This window comes from Phacochoerus africanus, chromosome 1 (genome assembly GCF_016906955.1).
Source record: "Phacochoerus africanus isolate WHEZ1 chromosome 1, ROS_Pafr_v1, whole genome shotgun sequence".
NCBI classification, from domain to species: Eukaryota; Metazoa; Chordata; class Mammalia; order Artiodactyla; family Suidae; genus Phacochoerus; species Phacochoerus africanus.
In genome coordinates, this window is record NC_062544.1 from 44,726,567 (window position 1) to 44,749,139 (window position 22,573).

Below are 22,573 nucleotides of genomic sequence, written 5' to 3' on the forward strand. Positions count from 1 at the left end.
CTTGGGTATACCACAGTGAATAGGTCACAGCCTCTGCCTTTAAGTGCATCGCAGCTTAATCTTAATCCCTGTCACGGTTTAGTGTGATGCCAATTGTCAAACCTGAAGTCTGCCCCTTAAACAGCCACCAGAGTCTTAACGTAACACAACTCCCATGTGTTAGCTGTGTTAACAGAAGCTGAAGGAAGGAGGAGGCAGTTGTAGAAAAAAGTTCCTAAACAAGTTATGTTGTGCAATATAAAGAGTTGTACTTGAGCTGATTTTGAAAGTTTTGGTTTTCATATTACTAACGCTAAGAGGATGTATTTTTATTTCTCATTAGCCCAGTTGAAAAAAAAAATAGCAACAGGAAATTTCTCTTCACTTGAATGAATGTTTGCAACCTGTTTATATTATAATATAAATATACAATGTATTTATGTTATCTATTATTATTTAGAGAAGTAATAGAGCAATTCAAGTCTTGATTTGGGGCCACTCAGAGGTTCAATAGTTATTCATAACACTGACCCCAAATTTCAGGGTAGGAGAGGAGGGGGATGAAATACTTACAAAAATAAGTATTTGCCAGCTGTGCTTTTAGAAGCAGCCTAGAGGTGATGCCAAATGAAACAAATAATAATATAGACTGGCAACCATTATGCTCCTGAGAACCACCATTCTAAAAAGTGAGAAGACCCTGAACCCAGCTAAAATCACAAAGAAAAAATTTTCCAGTATCTGAGCTCATTTCTGAAAAGAAAGTCTGCTTGTATGATGTGTGGAAAGAGCATTTTCCTCCAGAGTTGCAGAAACCTGGATTCAAATCCCAACTTTGCCATGTATCTAGCCAGTGGCCTTAGGGGAATTATTTAACCTGTGTTTCAGTTTCCTCACCTGTAATATGGGCCTAGAAATGTTTATCCCTTAGGATTCTTTTGAAGATTCAATGAAATAACATATATAAAGCTCTTCACACCAAGTATGTCTACAAAAAACCGTAACCTTACTTACCTCCCTTTACTAAATTATGCAGGAGCTGGTTTTTTGGTTTTCTTTTTGTTTTTCATTTGTTTGTTTGTTTGTTTTTGGCAGGGTATTAGGGAGGGGTGGTTGTTGTTTTAAGGGACTAACTCTTCAGAAACCTAGAAACTGTGTTTAGGAGGCAAGAATTTACAGTGCATAATCACAGTTTAACTCACAACCGCATTTTCACACTGCATTCTCACATCACTAAATCACTATGTCTGCGTGCAGTGATTGTCATCTACCTCATTAGGAGTACTCACCATGAATTCTAACAAGTTTCAATTGAAGAGTTGGTAACAATGACCATTTTAGACAAGTTCATTTTCTGTAAAGAAGTCACGTTCTGTCTTTCTTGTGTATATGATTTTAAAAAGCAAAGCTGAATTTTACCAAAGGAAAAAAATTCAATCAAGAACAGTAAGAATAAAAATAAAACTTTTATTTATTTATTTATTTATTTATTTATTTATTTTTGGTTTTTTCAGGCCATACCTGCAGCATATGGAGGTTCCCAGGCTAGGGGTCCAATCGGAGCTACAGCTGCTGGCCTACCCCACAGACACAGCAACCCGGGATCCAAGCCACATCTGCGACCTACACCACAGCTCACGGCAATGCCAGATCCTTAACCCACTGAGCAAGGCCGGGGATCAGACCCACATTCTCATGGACCCTAGTCAGGTTCGTTAACCACTGAGCCATGAAGGGAACTCCTATTTATTTATTTATTTGTTTGTTTAAAATTTTTTTAAAAAGGAGTTCCCATTGTGGCTCAGCAAAAGCGAACCCAACTAAGATCCATGAGGATGCAGATTAAATCCCTGGCCCCACTCAGTGGGTTAAGAATTTGGCTTTGCCTAGAGTTGCTGCAGTGAAGGTCAAAGGCTCAGCCCAGATCTGACTTTGCTATGGCCATGGTCCAGGCTGGCAGCTGCAGCTTCAATTCAGCCCCTAGCCTGGGAACTTCCATATGCTGTACCTGTGGCCCTAAAAAAAAAAAAAAGAAAGAAAGAAAGAAAGAAATAGTAAGAAAAGAAGTCATTCATTCATTGAATAAGCATTTACTATTTACTTAGCATCTACATTGTGCCTGGCACTGTTCCAGGCTCCAGGGATTTGGACAGGGAGACAAGGGCCCTGCCTTCATAAAGTTTATACTCCAGTGACTTCAAAATAGTTTCTAATTTAATTATGGACATTGGTGGCACCTCATGATGAAGCCAATGATTCTGAAACAGATAGGACTCAGCATTGGGAAAGAGATAACCCATGCACAATAAAATGAATCTGGTTAGCTGGAATCCAGATTTCTAATTCCAATGGGCCAAATTAAAAATGAAGAGGGCCCATCAAAATGCAATGAGCTAACATGAATCCCAAATAAATAGTCAGCTGTTGGAATAAGAAGAAGTTCCACTACTTTTAGATCAACACTCTTTTTCCATATGCAACCAATTTCTTAAAACATCTTTAAGAGTATCTAGAGGCTCAGTGTTATATGGCACTTGAAACTTGAAACTTGAAAGTAATGTAATGATTTGGGATATGGAACTGGTCAAGGGGATTTAACATTCTAATGTCACTGCCCCACAAACCTGAAACCCTAGATTCAGTTTTGTGCTCACTCACAGACTTGTGAACTTCCTTAGAGTTCAACTTCCTCTTCCATAAAGTGGGAAGGGCAATGACACCTGTCAGAGTTGACTAACTACTATACCAAACAAGTCAAAATCTCAGTAGCCTGCCACAAGAAAAGATTTTTCTGGCTTGTTTCACGGTCCAGTGCTGGTTGATAAGGTCACCCTGTTCTACCTCATCCATCAGAGTCCTGGGCTTTTTAACCACTTGATTCTAGCACCTTCCTGAGCCTTGTCTTCAACATTCAGCTGTCAGGTGAAGAAAGAGAAAATGTATGGATGACTACAGAGGTTCTGTTTTCTAGGCAGGCCTTGGAGGGGTGGCAGCTTCCATCCTTCTCTCACTTCCATTCACACTGAAATAGTCAGGACTCAGTCTCATGGCCACACTGATCTGCTGAGAGGCTGGGAAATGTAGACTGACTATGTAGAGCAAAGAGTTTGCAGAGCACTTAGCAGACTTCACCACAATACTTAATCCAGGCTGTTTGGAGGATTGAGATAATATACATAAGATCTCATAAAGCTCTCTGGATCAATACATAGTAACTCTGGAATAATTTTTTCTTTCCTTTTTTTTTTTTTTTTTTTTTGCTTTTTAGTGCCACACCCCTGGCATATGGAGGTTCTCAGGCTAGGGGTCCAATCGGAGCTACAGCTGCCAACCTACAGCACAGCCACAGTAACACGGGATCCGAGCTGTGTCTGTGACCTACACCACAGCTCACGGCAACGCCAGACCCTTAACCCACTGAGTGAGGCCAGGTTTCGAAGCCGAAACCTCATGGTTCCTAGTCGGATTCATTTCCTCTGCGCCACAGTGGGAACTCCGTGAATAATTTTAGCTCTGAACTCCTAGCTAGGCTGAGGCCCATCTCACCACTTAGCTCATCTTGGATGATCGCAAAAGGCCAAGGTAATGATCCTCTATCTTTGTGTTACCTGCAGAGATGGCTTCAGAAAAAGAAAGTGCTCCATGTCCTTTACTCCCTTTACCAGGCATCTTAATCTAGAGTCATTTTAAATATATTTCATGTAACTGAGAGTTATAGGCAAGAGGCTATCTTTTCATATCTTCCCAAATAATACTGTTTCTCTTTGGCAAATGTTTCCTGGCAAAAGCCTGCTTTATTATTAAATCAGGGCTAAAGAGTATGACCCTAAGCTCTAAAAGAATGTGGGATTCACCAGGTGGACTCATCCAGATCTGTTCTCCAAGCTGCCACAGAGTGATTTCTAAACAGTGTAAATCAGATCATGTCAACATCTGCTTAAAATCCCTCACTGTCTTTCTATTGACTCTAAAATACAATCCAAATGCCTTATACAGGATATCCCCAGCCCACACTCCCAGAATCGCACTGCTGTCCTCTCCAACTGCATTTCACGTGGCTCTCCTCCTCTGCCTATTCATTCATTCTTTCTTTTTTCTTTCTTCCTTTCTTTCTTTCAATAGCTATTTATCTAGTCTCAGTTCTAGTCACTGGGGATACTGCAGTAAAACAGATAGTGCCCCTGCCTTGGTGGTGGGAGATGGCAACCTAGCATGATCATCACAAAGCAGAAGCTCAATAAATATCTGTTGAATGAATGGCTTGAGGGGTAAATGAACTGACAGATGGCAACCAACGTTTCTGGTGACAACAGCAGGCCTGAGGAGAAAGTATGTACTCTATTTTTCTTCCTGATAGCCTATTCTCATCCCTGCCCCTCTGATTGTGGTTTTGTAGGGAATGACACCACTCCACTGGGCAGCTTTCCACAACCGGCCTCAACATACCCAAATGCTGCTGAAGAAGGGGGCAGACCCCACCCTTGTGGATAAAGACTTTAAGACGGCTCTGCACTGGGCAGTCCAGGTGAGACGTCAGCCAATGCACTTGTCTCAGGTATAAATAGTATAAAGCAATGTTAACAATTCTGAGGGTGTCAGACCTGAAAGATGGAATGATCAAAGGTGCAGTCCCAGCATTGATATGGACTTTATATACATGACAGAGCACTGCCCTCCTCCCTCCATTCATGTCCAGAGGGGCAACAGCAAACCTGTCACTTGGAAGGATGAGGTTACATCAGTTGCTGAGGAGAAATCCTTCCAAGGTAAAGAGGGGGAGGAGTTATAGAATAACAGGCAGAGCCCCCCTTGGCTGTTACACACTTACACACACACATACACACACCCCTCTCTCACTCCTTCTCCATCTCAGTGCTTGCTACTGGTTCACAGTGTAACAGGATAAACCTTCAAAGAATTACTAGGAAAATCCCTTCAAAGTCTTTGGACTATGACTCTCTTCTTCCTTCCAAATCTTCCAAAGCAGAGTAATTCCAGGTGACCTTGACATTGTTCAACTCTGAACAATGAAAATCGTGGCTCATGACCCTACCTCACTATCCCAAAAGGAGATCTGTATCAGTACACTTGACCAGAGAAATCAGAACTCTACTATCCATGAGAGAATGGCCAGAGCTAACATTCATTGAAGTGTTTTCTAGGGAAATCACTCAAAAGGAATGATTAAGAGTTATCTCTTCTGTCCTTCAGAGGCAAGTGATACCACGCATCCCTTCAGCAAACTCGCCAGCCCATTCTATCTTTTGGTGCCTACATACACATCCCTTCTGGCTATCCCCATCAGCCCAGTAAGGGCACCATTGCTGAACTGCTGCGCACATCCCTGTGATTCTGCACGCCCTAACAGTGGTTTCACTCAGGTGTCTTTATGTGCCACACGTGACAGAGAAGGGCACCTGGCACTTTCAGGGTTGACATGTGTGCCCAGGGTAAGGGGAGAACAGAGTGATTTGGAAACTACTCTGTTTTTGTTCCTCCAAACTTGGCTACAGTTACTCTGGCAAAACTGTGAAGTGAACAAAGCTTGTTTTGTCATCCCCACCTGCCCTCAGCACTCTCCTACATACTTTCAGTATCTAATCACTTGCTCTGCCTCCTCGTGCCAGTCCCTCCCCAGAGCCAAGTCCTCTGGCTGGCCAGGGATCACCATTGTAGCCGTGGCCCAGTGCAACCTAGCTAGGCAACCAAGAGGTATCCTGCATGTGTTTGTTCTCTGGCCAGGGATCACCATTGTAGCCGTGGCCCAGTGCAACCTAGCTAGGCAACCAAGAGGTATCCTGCATGTGTTTGTTCTCAACTGAGGTGAGAGTGGTATCAGACTCAAGCATTTTCTGTATACTCACTCTCATCACCCCTGTTTTCTGATTCCGTAGATCTGGGATGAGGCTCATGAATGTACATTTTGAAAAGTCTCCCCAGCTCATTCTGACCGACATGCCTTCTCTGGTTCCCCTTCCTCCATCGCATCCCCAGTTTAGAGCTGCTGCTCAGGATGTGACCTTTGCAGTGCTTATAAAACAGTAGATTCCCAGATGCCGCTCCAGACCTTCTGAGTTGGGCTTTACGTGGATGGGAATCCCTGTTTTTGTCCTCTACGAGGCAATTTGGAGAAAATCAAAAGAAAAATGTGCTCAACTCAGAAGATCTGAGTTTGCATTAACAGATCTGGATTTGTTCTGGGAAAAGTCACCTACACCTGCTTGGCTTCATTACCAGTGGTTTTTTTTTGTTTTGTTTTGGCTTTTTGTCCTTTTTAGGGCTGCACCCATGGCATATGGAGGTTCACAGGCTAGGGATTTAATCGGAGCTACAGCTGCCAGCCACAGCCACAGCCACAGCGACGCCAGATTTGAGCCATGTCTGCAACCTACACCACAACTCAACGCCGGATCCTTAACCCACTGAGTGAAGCCAGGAATCAAACCCGCAACCTCATGGTTCCTAGTCAGATTTGTTTCTGCTGTGCCACAACGGGAACTCTTTTTTTGTTGTTACTTCCAGTGTATCTTTGGAGCATGAGTGAAACCACGCACATGGCAGTTCTATGTAATATTCTCTGTGATTTAAGAGATTATTGTTTTTATTAAGGTTCCTAGTCTCCTCCATGAAAGCTTAGCTGTCATACCCATATCTTTATATTCTTTTTCTCTAATAAATTAGCAGCTTTCAACCTGCTACATTGGTTTCAGTCCTGTCTGTACATTAGAATCATCTGAAGAGCTTGTAAACAATATAGATACGCAGGCCCCACACCCTTAGATTTTTCAGTAATTTATTCTGGGTTGGAGCCCAGGTGTCAGTATTTAAATTTTAAAGTTTCCCCTTTCTCCAGTAGACTGTAATGTCCAGCTGGGGTTGAAAACCACTGCGATAAATGAATTCCTATTAATGCGTGCTAAAATCTTAGCATCTCCTGCCTAAGATATTTGCATTTTGACCATGATTTTGTATAATTCCCATAATGCCTTACATTTATATACTCAATAGCTTAATAAATCTTTCGTGAGCATTTGTATCTGTATCTGGCATTTAGAGTAAAAAGATTAACAAGACAGGTCCCTTCTAGGACTCTTAGAATTGTAAGAAACATTGCATGTGTGTGTATGTGAGAGTATGTTAGCATACATTTTTCTGAGGTTCCTTCAGCTCTTTAATGAGGATCTGTAACTACCCTCCAAAGGTTAAGAATTACACCCTGGAGGAAGTCTCCCTGTGGTTAAGCCGTCAAATTCAGAAGTGGTGTGTTCTGCTCTCTACTCTGCAGGGAAGACTGAGGGTAATTCCAAATGTCAGGTAAAGCAAGATTCCGCTTGCCTCCTTAGCCTTCGTAATTTACAGCATAGGGCCAGCATTGTGCTCCTTTCAAAGTTTTCCCCACATTAATGAGTCTATTTCCCGTTGTCATCTATTCCTTTCACTGAACTTCCTGCTTTTCTCTTGGACTGTGTGAGACCACATTTAAAGCTATAGCACTTTGAACTAATAGTCTCTGTATTACACCCAGTTACCCAAAGCAATAAAGATTTGAAACATTGGGTGCACAACGTTAACCAAGTTTGGCTTCTGCCCCCATTTCTCAGGTTCCCTGGTGGCTGGTGGTGCCCTCCTGCGGGTCTCTTGCCCTCAGTCCCCTCCCCCATCTGCCCGGGAGACCCCACTGCTTGGCTCTCCATGTGCTAACACTGAGCACAGCCCTGTCCCTGCCCATATCCAGTCTCCTTTGATGGACTCTCTGTCCCTTCGGGGAATGTTCTTCCCTGTCTGTGATGACACTAGCTTGTCAGAAGTCTACACAGGTATCACTCAGCCTCATCTCCATCCCATGCCTCAACCCTGTGGAAGTGTAGTCACTAATCTTTTTCTCAGTCACTTTTCCCCAAAAAGCCCTTTGGTTCCTATGGCTCCAACTCTCGTTCTACTCAGCATGTTCTCAGATCAATAAAGGCAGCTCTGACCTCTCTCTTGAACTGTAGACTCACATTTCTAGCCCCACCAGCACCTTCCCAAAGTTTCCCACAGACACGTCAAACTCAACATGTCCAAACTGAATCCATTACATTCCCAGCCTCCCAGTAGCCCAAGCCGAAGGCCTCTAGGTGGTCCACAGACACCCCTTCCTTACTCATCCTTCATGTCCAGTTGCTTAACAAGGTCACTCAGTTCTACCTCCTCAAGTCTCACCTTTCTGTCACCTCCTTTCTATCCCCACTCTATAAGGTCAGGGTCCCAGCAGGAGGCAGCCCACCCGATGGGATTAATTGAGCAGAGATTCCCAAAGAGGCTATTTACACACAACATCAGTTTACCATTCGGGCATCTGGGCCTAAAAGGGTCATGGGAGGGAGAGGCTGTTAACACAAAGCAAAAGCTGCAACTGTAGGTGAGGGCCCAGGACAGAGAGCATAGCCCTTGATGGGATAACCAAACTGTGACCTAGCAGGGAGAGAACTGAAGGATAAATGCCCCAGTCACTCTTTCCTCCTACATCCATCTCCTGTTAGTGCCACTCACTGGTCTAACCCAAAGAGAAGTCAAAGGGCAAGGGAACCGGTTTGGTGCAATTCCTATATGCTAAAGGGTAGAGAACAGGATGAAAAAAAAGATGGAGAGTAAACCTGGAAGAACAAATAGAGACAATTTAGCACACTTGCCATCTCTTCCCTAGATCAAGCCTCCCCCACCTCTCTTAACCTGAACAGTTTCAGCATCTGTATTCCTAATTTCTGCCCTTTCCTTCTCCAATCTATTCTCGCATTGCCACCACAGGTTCTTTCTACAAATCACAAAGGATTGTACTAACATAGCTGTTACTACACCAAAACAATTATGGTCACTGTTGGTTATGGCTCAAAAATTTTTCTTCAACGCGTTTTGCGGCAAAGAACAAACTCCCTGATTTGCATTTACTGCTGTGAGCAGCCAGTCCCCACCCCACCCCACTCCCTGCTCTTTTCTATTGACTTTGCTCTAATCATACTTGAATATTAATAATCCTTCCAATACATCATAGAGGTTCATTCCTCCCTCCTCTTAGTCATGCTCTTCCCTTTGGGTGAAATACTCCTTTCTTATATTTCCCTGCATCATCCCTTCTAACTGCAGAATTTATACTTTTTCTTACTTATTTCTCAGGTCCCAACTAAGTTCATCCTCTTGATTGAGCTCCCTTTCAGAATCTTTACCTCCGTGTTGGCCGTCTGGCACTTTGTTACTTTTGTTACTGGGGTTGCGATCAGTGGGATACCTGTGGCTCCTCTGCTGAACTGCATGCTTAAGGGCCACGTGCCTTATTCATCCAGATGGCTCTCACAATGCAGAATGGATCTTTGCAAATCTTAGGTTCCCAAATGAGTGTTCACTGAATTCAGTTCAGTAAACGTATCCATTGCAAGCCAATGGGAATAGTGGTTTATTGGGATCTTTCTGTGAAATATCATCTTCAGCTTAACTGAGACTTCCAGGAATGCAATGCCTTAATAACAGGGTTTTTTGGGTTTGTTTTGTTTTGTTTTGTTTTCCCTAATGATAGGAATTCTAGGATAGACATGATGTAGGTCAGTGAGAGGGGCAGGTATATACTGCCCCTCAAATCTCACCACTAGCTCCTTCCTCCTAATCCTAGAAGGATTTGGAATCTTCCTCATCAATATTCTTCTTTCAGTACATTTTTCAAGGGAGGGTCGGAGGAGAAGAACTGCACTAATATAATACAATTTCATGTTTGTTCATTCAGAATGTGGTTATGTGGTTAAGGAAATTATACAAACACACATGCACACACCCTTGGAGCTCTTGACTATAACCACCAAGCCTCCAGTGCCTGAGACCGATTTGGTCCAGCATGGAATCCTCCTTCCTGTGGCGCCAAGAACTGTTTGAACTGTGTCAAAATCCTATAAATATGCTTTAACCCTAAACACACAGAGAATGCCAGAGGATAATTATAAATGTCATCTACCAGTGGATCCGGTTCATAAGATGAAAGAGCCTTAGAGCTGGAAAGGACCACACAAGTCATTTTAGTCCAACCCCTCAGTTCACAGGTGGCGAAACTAGTGCACAGGGAAATTGTCATTGCCTGAGCACACCCCACGCCCACAGGTACCCAGCCCATATGCCTCCCAGTGCTTGCTAAGAGAAAGACTACAAAGCCACATAAGCCCAGAGTAAATAAAGAGAAAGTCAAGTTTGCAAAATCAACCCCTATTGCCCGGGGAGCAAAGACTGAGCTGTCTGGAAGGGTAGCCTGAGTTAAAGTAGCCTCCATGTGTCCGTTCCCCAGCGCTCAGTTATAGAGCAAAAGGGGAGGAGGTGGAAGGATTAAACACGGGGACTTGCCTAGGAGTACATACAAGTAAAGAAAGAAGTGAAAAGAGGAGTTCCCTTGTGGTGCAGAGGGTTAAGGATCTGATGTTGTCACTGCAGCAGCTTGGGTCAGGAACTTCAACAATGGCCAAAAGAAAGAAGTGAAAAGATGGTGAAAGGAGGGAGATAATGAGAAAAAAAGAAAGAGAAGCTAAGAAAGGGATGGATAAAATTCAATTTTGTTTGGCTTTAATCCACAGTTTGTAAGGCTTGCTTCACTCATTTATTTATGTATGCATTGTTCAGCAAATATTTATTATGAGTTATTCTTTGTTAGGAGCCATTTTAGCGAAAAGATTCCCAGTCATAGGTGTGGTGAGGACAATGCTGAAATATCCTGGGGACTGTTATCTTGCCTCCTAGAAGCAGAAGCTAGAGACTTTCTCCACACTAACACAGCATGAAAGGAGGTTTTCTGAGGTGTTTTTACATTAATCATCAGAAGCCCTAGGAAATGAAGTAGTTGAGCAGCTGAGAGTCACCATGCCTCACTGCCCCTGCTTTATAGGGCCATGCCTGCAGCATATGGAGGCTAGGGGTCCAATCAGAGCTATAGCTGCTGGCCTACACCACAGCCACAGCAACGCAGGATCCGAGTCATGTCTGCAACCTATACCACAGCTCACGGCAACACTAGATCCTTAACCTACCGAGCAAGGCCAGGGATCAAACCTGCAACCTCATGGTTCCTAGTCAGATTTGCTTCTGCTGTGCCACGATGAGAACTGCCTCCCCCATCATTTCTATCTTTCACTTGCTTTCAGGGTAGTCAGCCCCAGGCTTTGGGACACAGCAGCCTCTGGAGTCAGGTCAAGCAGAAAGCCTGGGTCCAAAGGGGCTAACCATGAAGATAGCCCTGACTCTAAGCTAGGATACTGGGCACCTTTCTCCTCTCATTAGCTCCAAACCCTCAACTCTCAAGTGTCCGTGCTGCATAAACCAGTACATCTTCCCCTCCAGCTCCATTCTAGTCTAACACATCTGGCTCCTGTGGAACTTACAAGCCAGTGCTCTTCTCACAGCACACAATCTCCCAGGCCTTTCGAAGGGGCATGTGACCTAAAACCCTGGACTCTGCTTTGTATAGTCACTATCATGGGACAGGTGATGCAGACAGACCCCTACTTCCAAGAGAAGGGAGGAGATTGGAGTTCCCTCCCTGGAGAACCCACCATAGAACTAATTCCTCCATCATGTCAACAGATAAACAACTAGTCCTAAATCTCACACTAAGACTTCTTGTAAGGTCACCTAGAATAAATAAGATCTAGCTCTAGTAAGGATATTGGAATCTTGTTTTTCATCAGTCTCCTATATCAAAATGACTGTACATCGATTCAACTTTCTTCTTGGCAAGGCGTCTTATGAACTCCCCCCCCCCCATGAGGTGTAAAGAGAAAATGACTGGGACTCGGTAGTTCCCAGTAGTTTTCAGACAGGAAGACGACTTTATGTTTTACTCATGGGCAAAAAACAACTCAAATACAATGAAAATAAATAAATCCACAATCTCACCTGGCCACCCAATGCCGAATTCTAGAGCACCATAAAAATAGGATCTGGCAATATTCTTCCCCTGTTGAATGATATTCCCACCAAATGGAAACCCACTCTCCATCCTTCCTAAGGGCCCTTCTAGGCAACATCCCATTTCTTCTCTCCTGGTGCTGCCTGGTCTCTGCAATCAACAGTTTTCAGGCCAGGAACCTCCCTTTGACTGACCCTCAGCCCAGCTTGCCAAGAAGAAGGGAATGCTGTTACCAAGAGACCACTGCGCCTGGGCCTCAGTTCACAACCTAGTGCTCTCATGGGCTTTCTCGAATTCCTGCGAGGGTGCACCATGGCAACCTTCCTAGGAGAGGCTTTTAAAGCACCTAATGTTGGAAGAAAAATCTCAGTTGGCATGGTGCTCTTCATTGCTACTGATGTTGCTGAGCCAAACATCAGTTTTTGTTTTAATTCTCCCAGTATGAGCATGCAGGATCAAATAAATAGACCACTCTTTTAATAGGAGACAGAATGGCATAGTGCAAGCTCTCTGCAGACAGTTCTGGCTTTGCCACCTCTTGGCTGTGACTTTGGGCAACTTAGTCTGTACCTCCAATTTCTCCCCTACAGCATGGAGATGATAAGAGTACCTACCTTGTGGGGTTACTCTCAGGACCAAATGAGTTAGTATGTGGAAATACTTAGAGTGGTACACGGGTCACAGAACGGTCACTCCACAAACATCGCTGTCACCATTATTCCTGGGAAGATGTTCTTATAAAGAAAAAGAAAATACAGTGATAATGTTGTAAGTGAGGGCCAGATTTAGAAACAAAGGAATTGTCCAGAAGATTCAGGACAAGAGGAATCTGGGGGAAAAGTATAAGGGGGTAGACATTCTCTTATCCAGAGAAGCTGTTTAGGACCAGTTTCCAAAGGAACCGCTGACTGGAACTGTCTGGTCAGGAACTGAGAAGAGGGCAACTCAGAAATGCTGGGCAGCAGCCCCCACCTCAGCTGACTGTTTGCAAAATGTCTGCTCTGTGGGTCTGACGAGGAGGGAGGAAGAGAGAGTGTGAGACATGGGCTTTGTTTTTTCCATCTGTGTTGAGGCGCCGTCTCACACGGAGAGAGAACCAACCGTGACAGGGTGTTTTGCTGTTTGAACCACTCTGGCAACCTGAATCCCTTTGCTCTTCCAGGAAAGTGTAAACAAAATAAGTTCGTTGAGTTGACACTCTTTTTGGTCTCTGTTTCTCTTCTCCATAGACCAGTGCTTCTTAAAAGGGGAGAGGTGTCTCTTGATTGCTTTAAATAAACATATTTCAGACCCCTTCAAAATATATAAGTAACATCAGGTGAAAGAATCTTAGAAAAATTGATAAAGCAGGCATGAAACCTTGGATGTATTCTTTGTAGCCACCTTCTGATGACAGGCATGCCGTAGAGTTTAACTCTTTTTTTTTTTTTTTCTTTTAAGGGCTGCATCTGGGGCATATGGAGGTTCCCAGGCTAGAGGTTGAATAGGAGCTACAGCTACCAGCCTACACCACACCCACAGCAATGCGGGATCCGAGCCACATCTGCGACCTACACCACAGCTCATGGCAACGCCGGATCCTTAACCCAGTGAGCGAGGCCAGGGATCGAACCCGAAATTTCATGGTTCCTAGTTGGATTCATTTCTGCTGCGCCACAACGGGAACTCCAAGTTTAACTCATTGATCCAAATTATGTACAAGTCATTTGGAGACAAAGGAAGAATGAAGGGAGAAGAAGGATGTAAGAGGGAAGGTGAGAAGGAGAGAAGGAAAAAAGTTACAGGCAGGAGCCACTTTATGGGCAGGTAGCCAGTACAGCCACAGAGGGCCCCACGCTCAGAAAGGAGGTCTGTGCTCAGGGTATAATGCTCTGTGGCCATCTGAAAATTCTCAATAATTCTATCTTTGATTTTGTATCTTGTCTGTTAAGTCTGATAGGACAGTGGATCCTTGGCTCACACAGCCCCATCTCCCTGCTGCCCTCAGGCAGATGCTCAGGCCCCAGCTCTTGAGTTCCCTGGCAGGGGTCTAGGTACAGACTCAGGGAGGGTTGGAGTCAAGCATGTGCCAGGTTGCAAGACAGGGCTCATGCATCTGTCAGGATTTGCACCCACTCTGAGAATGCCCAGCCCAAGGGGAGCCTGACACTTAGTAGCAAATAAAAATCGCCATGACAGATCAAGACACACACCACAGAAGAAAGGAATACATTATTTGCCTACCAAGTGAGCAGGGGGCTCCTCCACATTTTTCTTTTTTTAATACATAATTTTTTTTTATTTTGTATTGTGTTAGCAAATATTTAACACTTTTTTTTTCTCTTTTTTGGCTGCCCTACAGCATGTGGAATTCCCAGGCCAGGAATCAGATCCAAGCCACAGTTATGACCTACACTGCAGCTGACATAAGGTCAGATCCTTAACCCACTGTGCCAGGCCAGGGATCGAACCTACTGTCCCAGTGCTCCCAAGACACTGCTGATCCCATTATGCCACAGCAGAACTCCCATAGTTTCATTTTTCCATGGGCCCCACAAATTATGTAGCCTGCCCTGGTTGTAGCATTTAAAACCCACTCAGCGCTCTTCCTGGGGCTCAAAGCGGAGAACTTTGAGGGTCCTGGGACTTTGGTCCTGCAAGAGGTTTCAGAGCTGGAATCAGCTCCCATAGGACGGAAGCACACTCACGGGTTCACTCTGTAGTGTTCTCTGTGAAGCCATGCTGAGTAATGGGATATCCAGAGAGTCCTAAATGCAGACAGAGAGGGGAGGGAAAGGAAGAGGAAAAGCAAAAACGAACGGGTGCTGTTCCACAGAATTGGGCAATCTGACTCAGAGATTCTAAAACACAACCCTGGGGTCAAATAAAGCGGGAAGAATGCCGAAAGAAATGTTATGTGGGAAAATTTATTATAAGGTGGCTGTTGGACAGCATGTGGAATGTGTTAGAACTGCAGCTTTTAAAAATATTCAACTCTCCCTTTTTTTGCTTAGGGACCCTGAAGCTGGCACATGGCCTGGTTCCTGGTTCCCAGAATTATAGTGTGTCTCTCCCGTTTCCTAACGTGCCCCTCATGCCCCCTAGAGACCTCCTTTCTACCCGTTAGACCTGCTGTGTGGAATTAACAGAGTCTCTACGGATTCACTGAGAAAATTAAAATGCTGGGGAGTTCCCTTCACGGCTCAGCGGTTAGCGAACCCGACTAGTATCCATGAGGACACGGGTTTGATCCATGGCCTCACTTGTTAAGGGATCCAGAATTGCTGTGAGCTGTGGTCTAGGTTGCAGAGGTGGTTCATATCCAGCATTGCTGTGGCTGTGGTGTAAGCCAACAGCTACAGCTCTGATTTGACCCCTAGCCTGGGAATTTCCATATGCTGCAGGTGTGGCCCTAAAAAGAAAAAAAAGAGAGAGAGAGAGAGAAAAGGAAAAAAAAAAAAGAAAGAAAGAAAGGGGAAGAAAGAGAGGAAGGAAGAAAGAAAGAGGAAATTAAAATGCTGATGAATTTTTTGGACTGTTTGATAATCTTTACACATATATTAGGAGAAATCTGAAAGATAAGACTTTCCATTGTGTGAGAAAACTAGAATGTATTTATTGGCCATTGAGGATTTATTGTCACCTTAAATTGCAAATGCTTATGCTGTATTTTATATATTTTTCAGTCCAACGAAAGATCATATGCCCAGTATTTACTTACTCATTTGTTCAAGTCGAAGTGTGGGCTCAAGTAATAGCTGGTGGCTTTTAAGGTGGGGACAGGTTACTGAAAAGACTGTAGATAGCCTTCCTTCAAAGTAAGGTAAAAAGCTGATTATAGACCTACACAGAAAGAGGGACCCAGTTTAGATGGTTTCCTGAAGTTTTCTTTCTCATACTTGTTTTCTTTCTTTATCCATTAGCTACTAAATTATGACCCACTGCCTTTCACAAAGGATTTTTTGACAATTAAATTACATGCAATTTATAGCAATTTGGCAATTACCAGATCATTTTGGTCATCATTGTGCCACCAGTCAACACTCATCATAGTCATTTTGGTAGCGTTAAAATTAACTCTGCCAGCTTCTCCGGTGTCAACCTCAACAGCAAGTGAGGAAACAAAATGAATATATTTAATGAGAAAGTTATCTAGGTGGCCTACCCATCATGCTAGCTCTGTTATCAGTCAATTATACCTGTATTTACCTCCTCCTTAGTTCACTATTTATAGAAAACAAGTTAGCTCTTACAGGAGATGAAAATCCCTACACTGACTTGAAACAAGTGGAAATTTGTTGCTAGTTTTGATAAAATGTATTTTCATTTTTTGTTGTAAATTTTTATCTTAACTTACATAGACAGGGGAGAGCACTGGATTGTATATGGTGAGCTTTCTTTGACTTTTTTTCCAGAGTGGAAATAGAATTCTGTGTTCCATCATTCTGGGCCATCACCAGGGTCCATCCATCATCAACTATGACGATGAGAGTGGGAAGACATGCGTGCACATTGCCGCAGCAGCAGGTTTCAGCGACATTATCAACGATCTGGCAAGAGTCCCTGAATGCAACCTGCAGGCTCTGGATGTGGACGACAGGTATCCATGGCAACACAGAAATGTTGAGAACCACTAGTCATCTTCCAAATTTTAATCTCAAAATGAAGAAGATGTTTAAAAAGTTATTCTGGGAGTTCCCATCATGGCTCAGTGGTTAACATACCCAACTAGTACCCATGAGGATGTGGGTTCAATCCCTGGCCTCACTCACTGGGTTAAGGATCTGGCATTGCCATGATCTGTGGTGTAAGTTGCAGACACTCACTGGGTCAGATCTGCCATTGCTGTGGCTGTGGTGTAGGTCGGCATCTGTAGCTCTGATTCAGCTTCTAGCCTGGAAACTTCCATATGCTATAGGTGCAGCCCCAAAAAGACAAAAAAAAAAAAAAAAAAAAAACAAAGAAGTCATCCTATATGACCATATCCTACTGCCAGTAATATTTTATACTGCGCTTGTGACAATAAAAACCCTCCCTATTTTAGCAGGGTAGGAAAATCATTGTTATGAAGAGAAATACAGTATTGTCAGACTTTCCACTTTTTGCTAAACGTTCTCAGTGTTCTCAGAAGACTTTCTGTATATCAGCTTCCTGCTATATGTGCTTTTTGTTCTTAACAGTAAGTCTTATTTTTTTCTTCATTCCTGGATTATGTCATAAAGTCAACAATTCTTGTTATCCAGAGAAGAGCACAATAGAGGCTTTGTATTCAGAACTAGATGTGACCTTACCAGAGTTCTATTTTGGTTTTCTTCAATCATTAGAGATGTATTGGCATACGTCTCTAAGAACAGGAAGCTGAACCCGGAAAGATGAAGACTTGCCGCAGAGGTAATTAGCAACTAAATGAAAACTTGTACCCTTGTTTTCTCAACATAGAGCTTTTTACCTACAATGCCCTTTATCTATAATCAACTATTATTAGAGCTGTTCAATTACAGTGTTTATCTAATCTTTGTTTCAGTTAGGCATAGATTCAGTGGAAATATAAGAATAGTAACAAAAAAAATTATTGAAAATAAGTATGTCTTATACACTATGTATGGGGTTTTTTTTTAACCTTTTTCTATTGTGGTGCAAATTTAGCCACCAACTTATTATGATACCCTAAGAAGCACCTTCTACTTCCTGATTCCTGAAGTTCTTATAACACAGGGGAAAAAAATCCTTGGGTTCCATGTAAGTTTCAGAAGTCGGCGATAGTTAGCATGATGGCTTTACTTAAATTTAATATATAAATCATTGAATGTAGACCTTTTTCTAAGAGCAGATGTTGAGCCTGAGCAGGTAAGGAAACAGGACTTCAGTTACATGAAGAAAAAAAGGTGAATGATCTAAAAAGAGAAGGCAAGAACACATTTAGGAAAAGAGGGTTAGGGAGCAGTTTGCCTACCTCCATATACATCTAGAACCAGCTCTGAATACAGTATTGCACACTTTGCATTATCACATGCTTAGCAAGAGAAAATATAGCTCCCCCAGCCTCAGGGAAGAAAGTAAAACCAAGCAGGGGGAAACAAAGTGCAAAAGATTGGGTCCTATGTGGGTTCAAAATGAAGTAAAATCTCAAGGAAGATCTAGTTCATGCCCCAAAGCTCAGCTCACCTCTTACATGCACTGATCAAACCCTACTCTCCATTTTGTTTCAGTTTCTGCATCCTGCAGCTATGCCTTCATATTGAAACTGTAAGCTTGTGTTAGTGTAAAATTTTTCAAAACCTCCATAGGTATGAGTACTTAAGCATTTGCAGCAATTGTGACTTCCCTTTCCTTCTTGTCTTTTCTAGTGGAGAGAAGGATTTTGAGAAAAGGGAAGAAAAATAAGGCAATAATATAAGAAGGAAGGATGAGGGAAAATATAGGAGAACAGTCCTCCTGATATTAAAACACATCATAAATCTATGACATTTAAACATGGCAGTACCAGCCTAAGATTGATGGCACAGAACACATAACTCAGAAATAGTTTCCGCAGCTTAAATGTCCCAAATTTCATCAGCCTGTGAGGTCATGCTTTCCTTAAATACACAACTCATTTATCTTCAGAAAGGGGAGTCTTTTATCAAATTCTCCTCCCTACATATTTCTGGGAATTATCTAGAGAATGTTTATATGTTCCATAAATCATTCCTTGGCTGCTGACATTTTAACCAATGCTGCATTTATTTGTTTATTTATTTTTGGCTATGGCATGTGGAAGTTCCCAGGCCACGGATCAAACCCATGCCACAGAGCAGGCCAAGCCACTACAGTGACAATGCTGGCCCTTTAACTTGCTGCACCACAAGCTCCAATGCTACATTATTATTATTATTTTTTTTTTTGGTCTTTTTGTCTTTTTAGGGCTTATGGAGTTTCCCAGGCTAGGGGTCCAATTGGAACTGTAGCCGCTGGCCTACGCCAGAGCCACAGCAACGCAGGATCTGAGCCATGTCTGCAATCTACACCACAGCTCATGGCAATGCCGGATCCTTAACCCACTGAGCGAGGCCAGGGATCAAACCCTCATCCTCATGGATACTAGTCAGGTTCGCTAATTGCTGAGCCACGACGGGAACTCCCAACACTACTTTCTTATACCCATCTCCTGTCATTCAGAGACCACCTCATCATTAGGGCCACACCCTCGGCATATGGAAGTTCCCAGGCTAGGGGTAGAATCCACAGCTACCGGCCTATGCCGCAGCCACAGCAACACGGGATCTGAGCCACATCTGTGACCCATACCTACACCACAGCTCATGGCAATGCCGGATCCCTTACCCACTGAGTGAGGCCAGGGATAGAACCTACATCCTCATGGATACTAGTTGGATTCATTTCCACTGCGCCACAATGAGAGCTCCCCCCCAGTGCTTGTCTCTCATGAATTTATTCTGAATCATGAGCCCTGACCTTCTAGCTCCTCACTGTGATAGCTGAGTCCAGTCTGCTGGGTTTGCAGGACTATCCTGATGCTTAGAGATAAGAAAGGAACTACAGCTTAGATAACTTGAAATTAGGGAAGCAATCCCGTTTACCATTGCATCCAAAAGAATAAAATACCTGGGAATAAACCTACCTAAAGAGACAAAAGACCTGTACTCTATAGATAACTTGAAACTGGATACTATATATTGCCCACAGAGCTCTATGTGTATTAGTTAGAAGTTATCTATGCTTCCCTTGTTTCTCTGCAAAATCATTTTTTCCCTGTGTTCTTCTGGACCTCCACTTTCATGTTGATGGTCAGAAGAACTAAAAATAGTCAGCCTTAGCAATTGTTGTAAAGGAGAATTTCACAGTGCTCCAAAGAGAATTGTTACATATGAGTTAACCCTACCACTGTGATATCCAGGCCTCCATCTTTCTCTAAATAGAAGGGCATAATATAGCTGTGCCTTATCTTTTTTCATAATAAACATTGTCTGGAGACCTCTCTCCCATAGAATGGAAAGAATCATACCTGCTACATATTCCAATGGGCAGTATAACAGATTACTATATTGAAAAATCATATGGTCCTATTAAGTGTTCTCACATTGCTGCCCATATCATAACATGAGGAGAAGTATGCTTTATTGACAGAGGACACAGTTTACCCATGGGGACTCTGGTCATATTGTGGATGTGGCTCTTCTCCAAATACTGAGTCATAGGCCCTTTTGCAAATAGCCCCAAGTAACCCTCTCTCTATCCAGCCCCTGGGCTGCCTCTGTTTCTGAGAGACCTCTTGGCTCTCCCAGGGGTGGCCTTCTCCCAGGGGTCAAGCCCCAGAATGAAGCCAAGGAGAGGTCATCCCTGCCCTGCTTTCCTGCCCTAGGAATGATCCTCTCCCAGAGTGACAGGAAGAATAGTCATTCTCTTCATAGGAAACCCCATTCTCAGGAATGTCATCTTTCCCTGTGCCCTTCTTAACCTCCCATGGTCCCATTGCCCAGACACACCATGCAGACACTTCCCACCACCTACTTCCCAGCATCTCTACCAAGGAAGCAAGGTTCTGGTACTCTTTGCTCTTGGGTCCAGGGTTCCTTAATGCTTTTATCACCCTCTTGTCGCATCTGCCTTGACAGCAGAGGGGGGACTCTTTCTACAGTTGGGGAGCTGTTTTGCTCTAAATCTGCTCTCAGTTCTGGGCTTGGCTTTTGGAAACAGAAAGACACTATTTCTCTTATCAACCCTGGTATTTCCCTCCCCTGAGTTTGAGCACAAAGTCAAACAGCTCCTTAAATGGAGTACAGAGGAAGGGGAGAAATGTACATATGTAGGTCAGGACCTCAAAATATGATCCCAATGTATTAATAAATTGTGTTAAGAAAAGTTGGCTATGCAACTGGAGACATGGTCAGATTGACTCAACACCTCACTACACATTTGAAAATACACATACAGGGTTTTTTTTTAAAACCCAGGTAAATTAAGAAGAAAATATTTGTTTGCCTTTTACGACATTCAGTAAAATTTACTTTTTTGATGTATACTTCTATGAATTTTAACACATGCATAGATTCATGTAACCACCACAAGCAAGATTCAAGACAGTTCTGTCAACTCCAACATCAACTCAGGTTGTCCTTTTGTGGTCCAGGTCTCTCCCATCTCTAAGATTTGGCAACCACTGATGAATTCTGTCCTTTGGGTTTTGCCTCTTCCAGAATGTCATGTAAATTGAAATGTATGGTATCTAATCTTTTGAGATTTACTTCTTTCATTTAGTAGAATACACTTGCGATGCATCTGTGTTCCATGTGCCAGTAGGCTATTCTTTTTATTGCTGAGTAGTATTCTGTTGTGTGGATGAACTATAGTTTGTTTATCCATTCACACGTTGAAGGACATTAGGTTATACAGATTTTGGCAATTATGAATCATACTGCTATAAACATTTGTGTATAAGAGTTTGTGTGAACATAATCCTTCATTTCTCTAGCTGTATATCCAGAAGTGAGATTACTTGATCATATGGTAAGTATATTTAACTTTTTTTTTTCCTTTATTTTTTAAGGCCGCAACTTTGGCATATGGAAGTTCCCTCCCTGGTTAGGTCTCTCTGTGTAGGCCACCAGCCCACACCACAGCTCATGGCAACCCCAGATCCTTAACGTACTGATCGAGGCCAGGGATTGAACACAGGTCCTCATGGATACTAGTTAGGTTCGTTACCACTGTGCCGTGACGGGAACTCCTATGTAACTTTAGAATGAACTAATAAACTATTTTCTGGCATGGTCATTTCCACTTTTCATTCTCACTAACAATGTACAAAAGTTCTACTTGCCCTGATTTCTCTAATGACAAATGTTATTGAGCACCTTTTCATGTGATTATTTACCATTTATGCATCTTTTGTAAAGTGTTCTGATCTTTAGCTATTTTTTTAAATTGGCTTGTGTATTTTTTATTGTTCAGTTTTGAGAGATTTTATTTATTCCAAATATAAACTCTTTGTTGGATATGTGATTTGCAAATATTTTCTCCCAATCCCTGACTTTTCTTTTTTTTTTTTTTCATTTTCTTAAAAAAAATACTGGTTTTACCATTTAACAAAGGCTTAAATACTGATTAATTTAAACCTTTAAACCTTTTAAACTGGCCAATGAAGGATTTTCTAAAACAGAAAATCACGAAACAAACCAAAAATGAAGAGGTAATTAAATGGGATTTTAAAAAAGTATTTTATAGAAAAAATCACTAGAAAATAAAAGCTATAAATTAGAGAAAATGTTTTTGGTTTTTTTGTTTGTTTGTTTGTTTTGGGGTTTTTTTGTCTTTTTGCCATTTCTTGGGCCGCTCCTGTGGCATATGGAGTTTCCCAGGCTAGGGGTCAAATCAGAGCTGTAACCACCGGCCTATGCCAGAGCCACAGCAATGCAGGATCCAAGCTGCATCTGCAACCTACACCACAGCTCACGGCAACGTGATCCTTAACCCACTGAGCAAGGCCAGGGATTGAACCGGCAACTTCATGGTTCCTAGTCGGATTCGTTAACCACAGAGCCATGACGGGAACTCCTTCAAATTTCTTTTTCTTTTTTTTTCTTTTTTTTTTTTCTTTTTGCCATTTCTTGGGCCGCTCCTGTGGCATATGGAGGTTCCCAGGCTAGAGGTCTAATCCCAGCTGTTGCTGCCGGCCTACGCCAGAGCCACAGCAACGCAGGA

At 42.9% G+C, this 22,573-nt stretch overlaps 1 protein-coding gene across 1 annotated transcript in view; it reads left to right on the forward strand.

The window, feature by feature from the left end:
• ANKRD55 (ankyrin repeat domain 55) overlaps positions 1 to 22,573 on the forward strand; it is a 113,947-nt gene that overhangs the window by 72,527 nt on the left and 18,847 nt on the right. The window contains exons 7-8 of the mRNA XM_047758445.1: positions 4,376 to 4,504; positions 16,288 to 16,472. Coding sequence (XP_047614401.1) covers positions 4,376 to 4,504; positions 16,288 to 16,472 — 314 coding nt within the window. The remainder of the gene's footprint in view (positions 1 to 4,375; positions 4,505 to 16,287; positions 16,473 to 22,573) is intronic.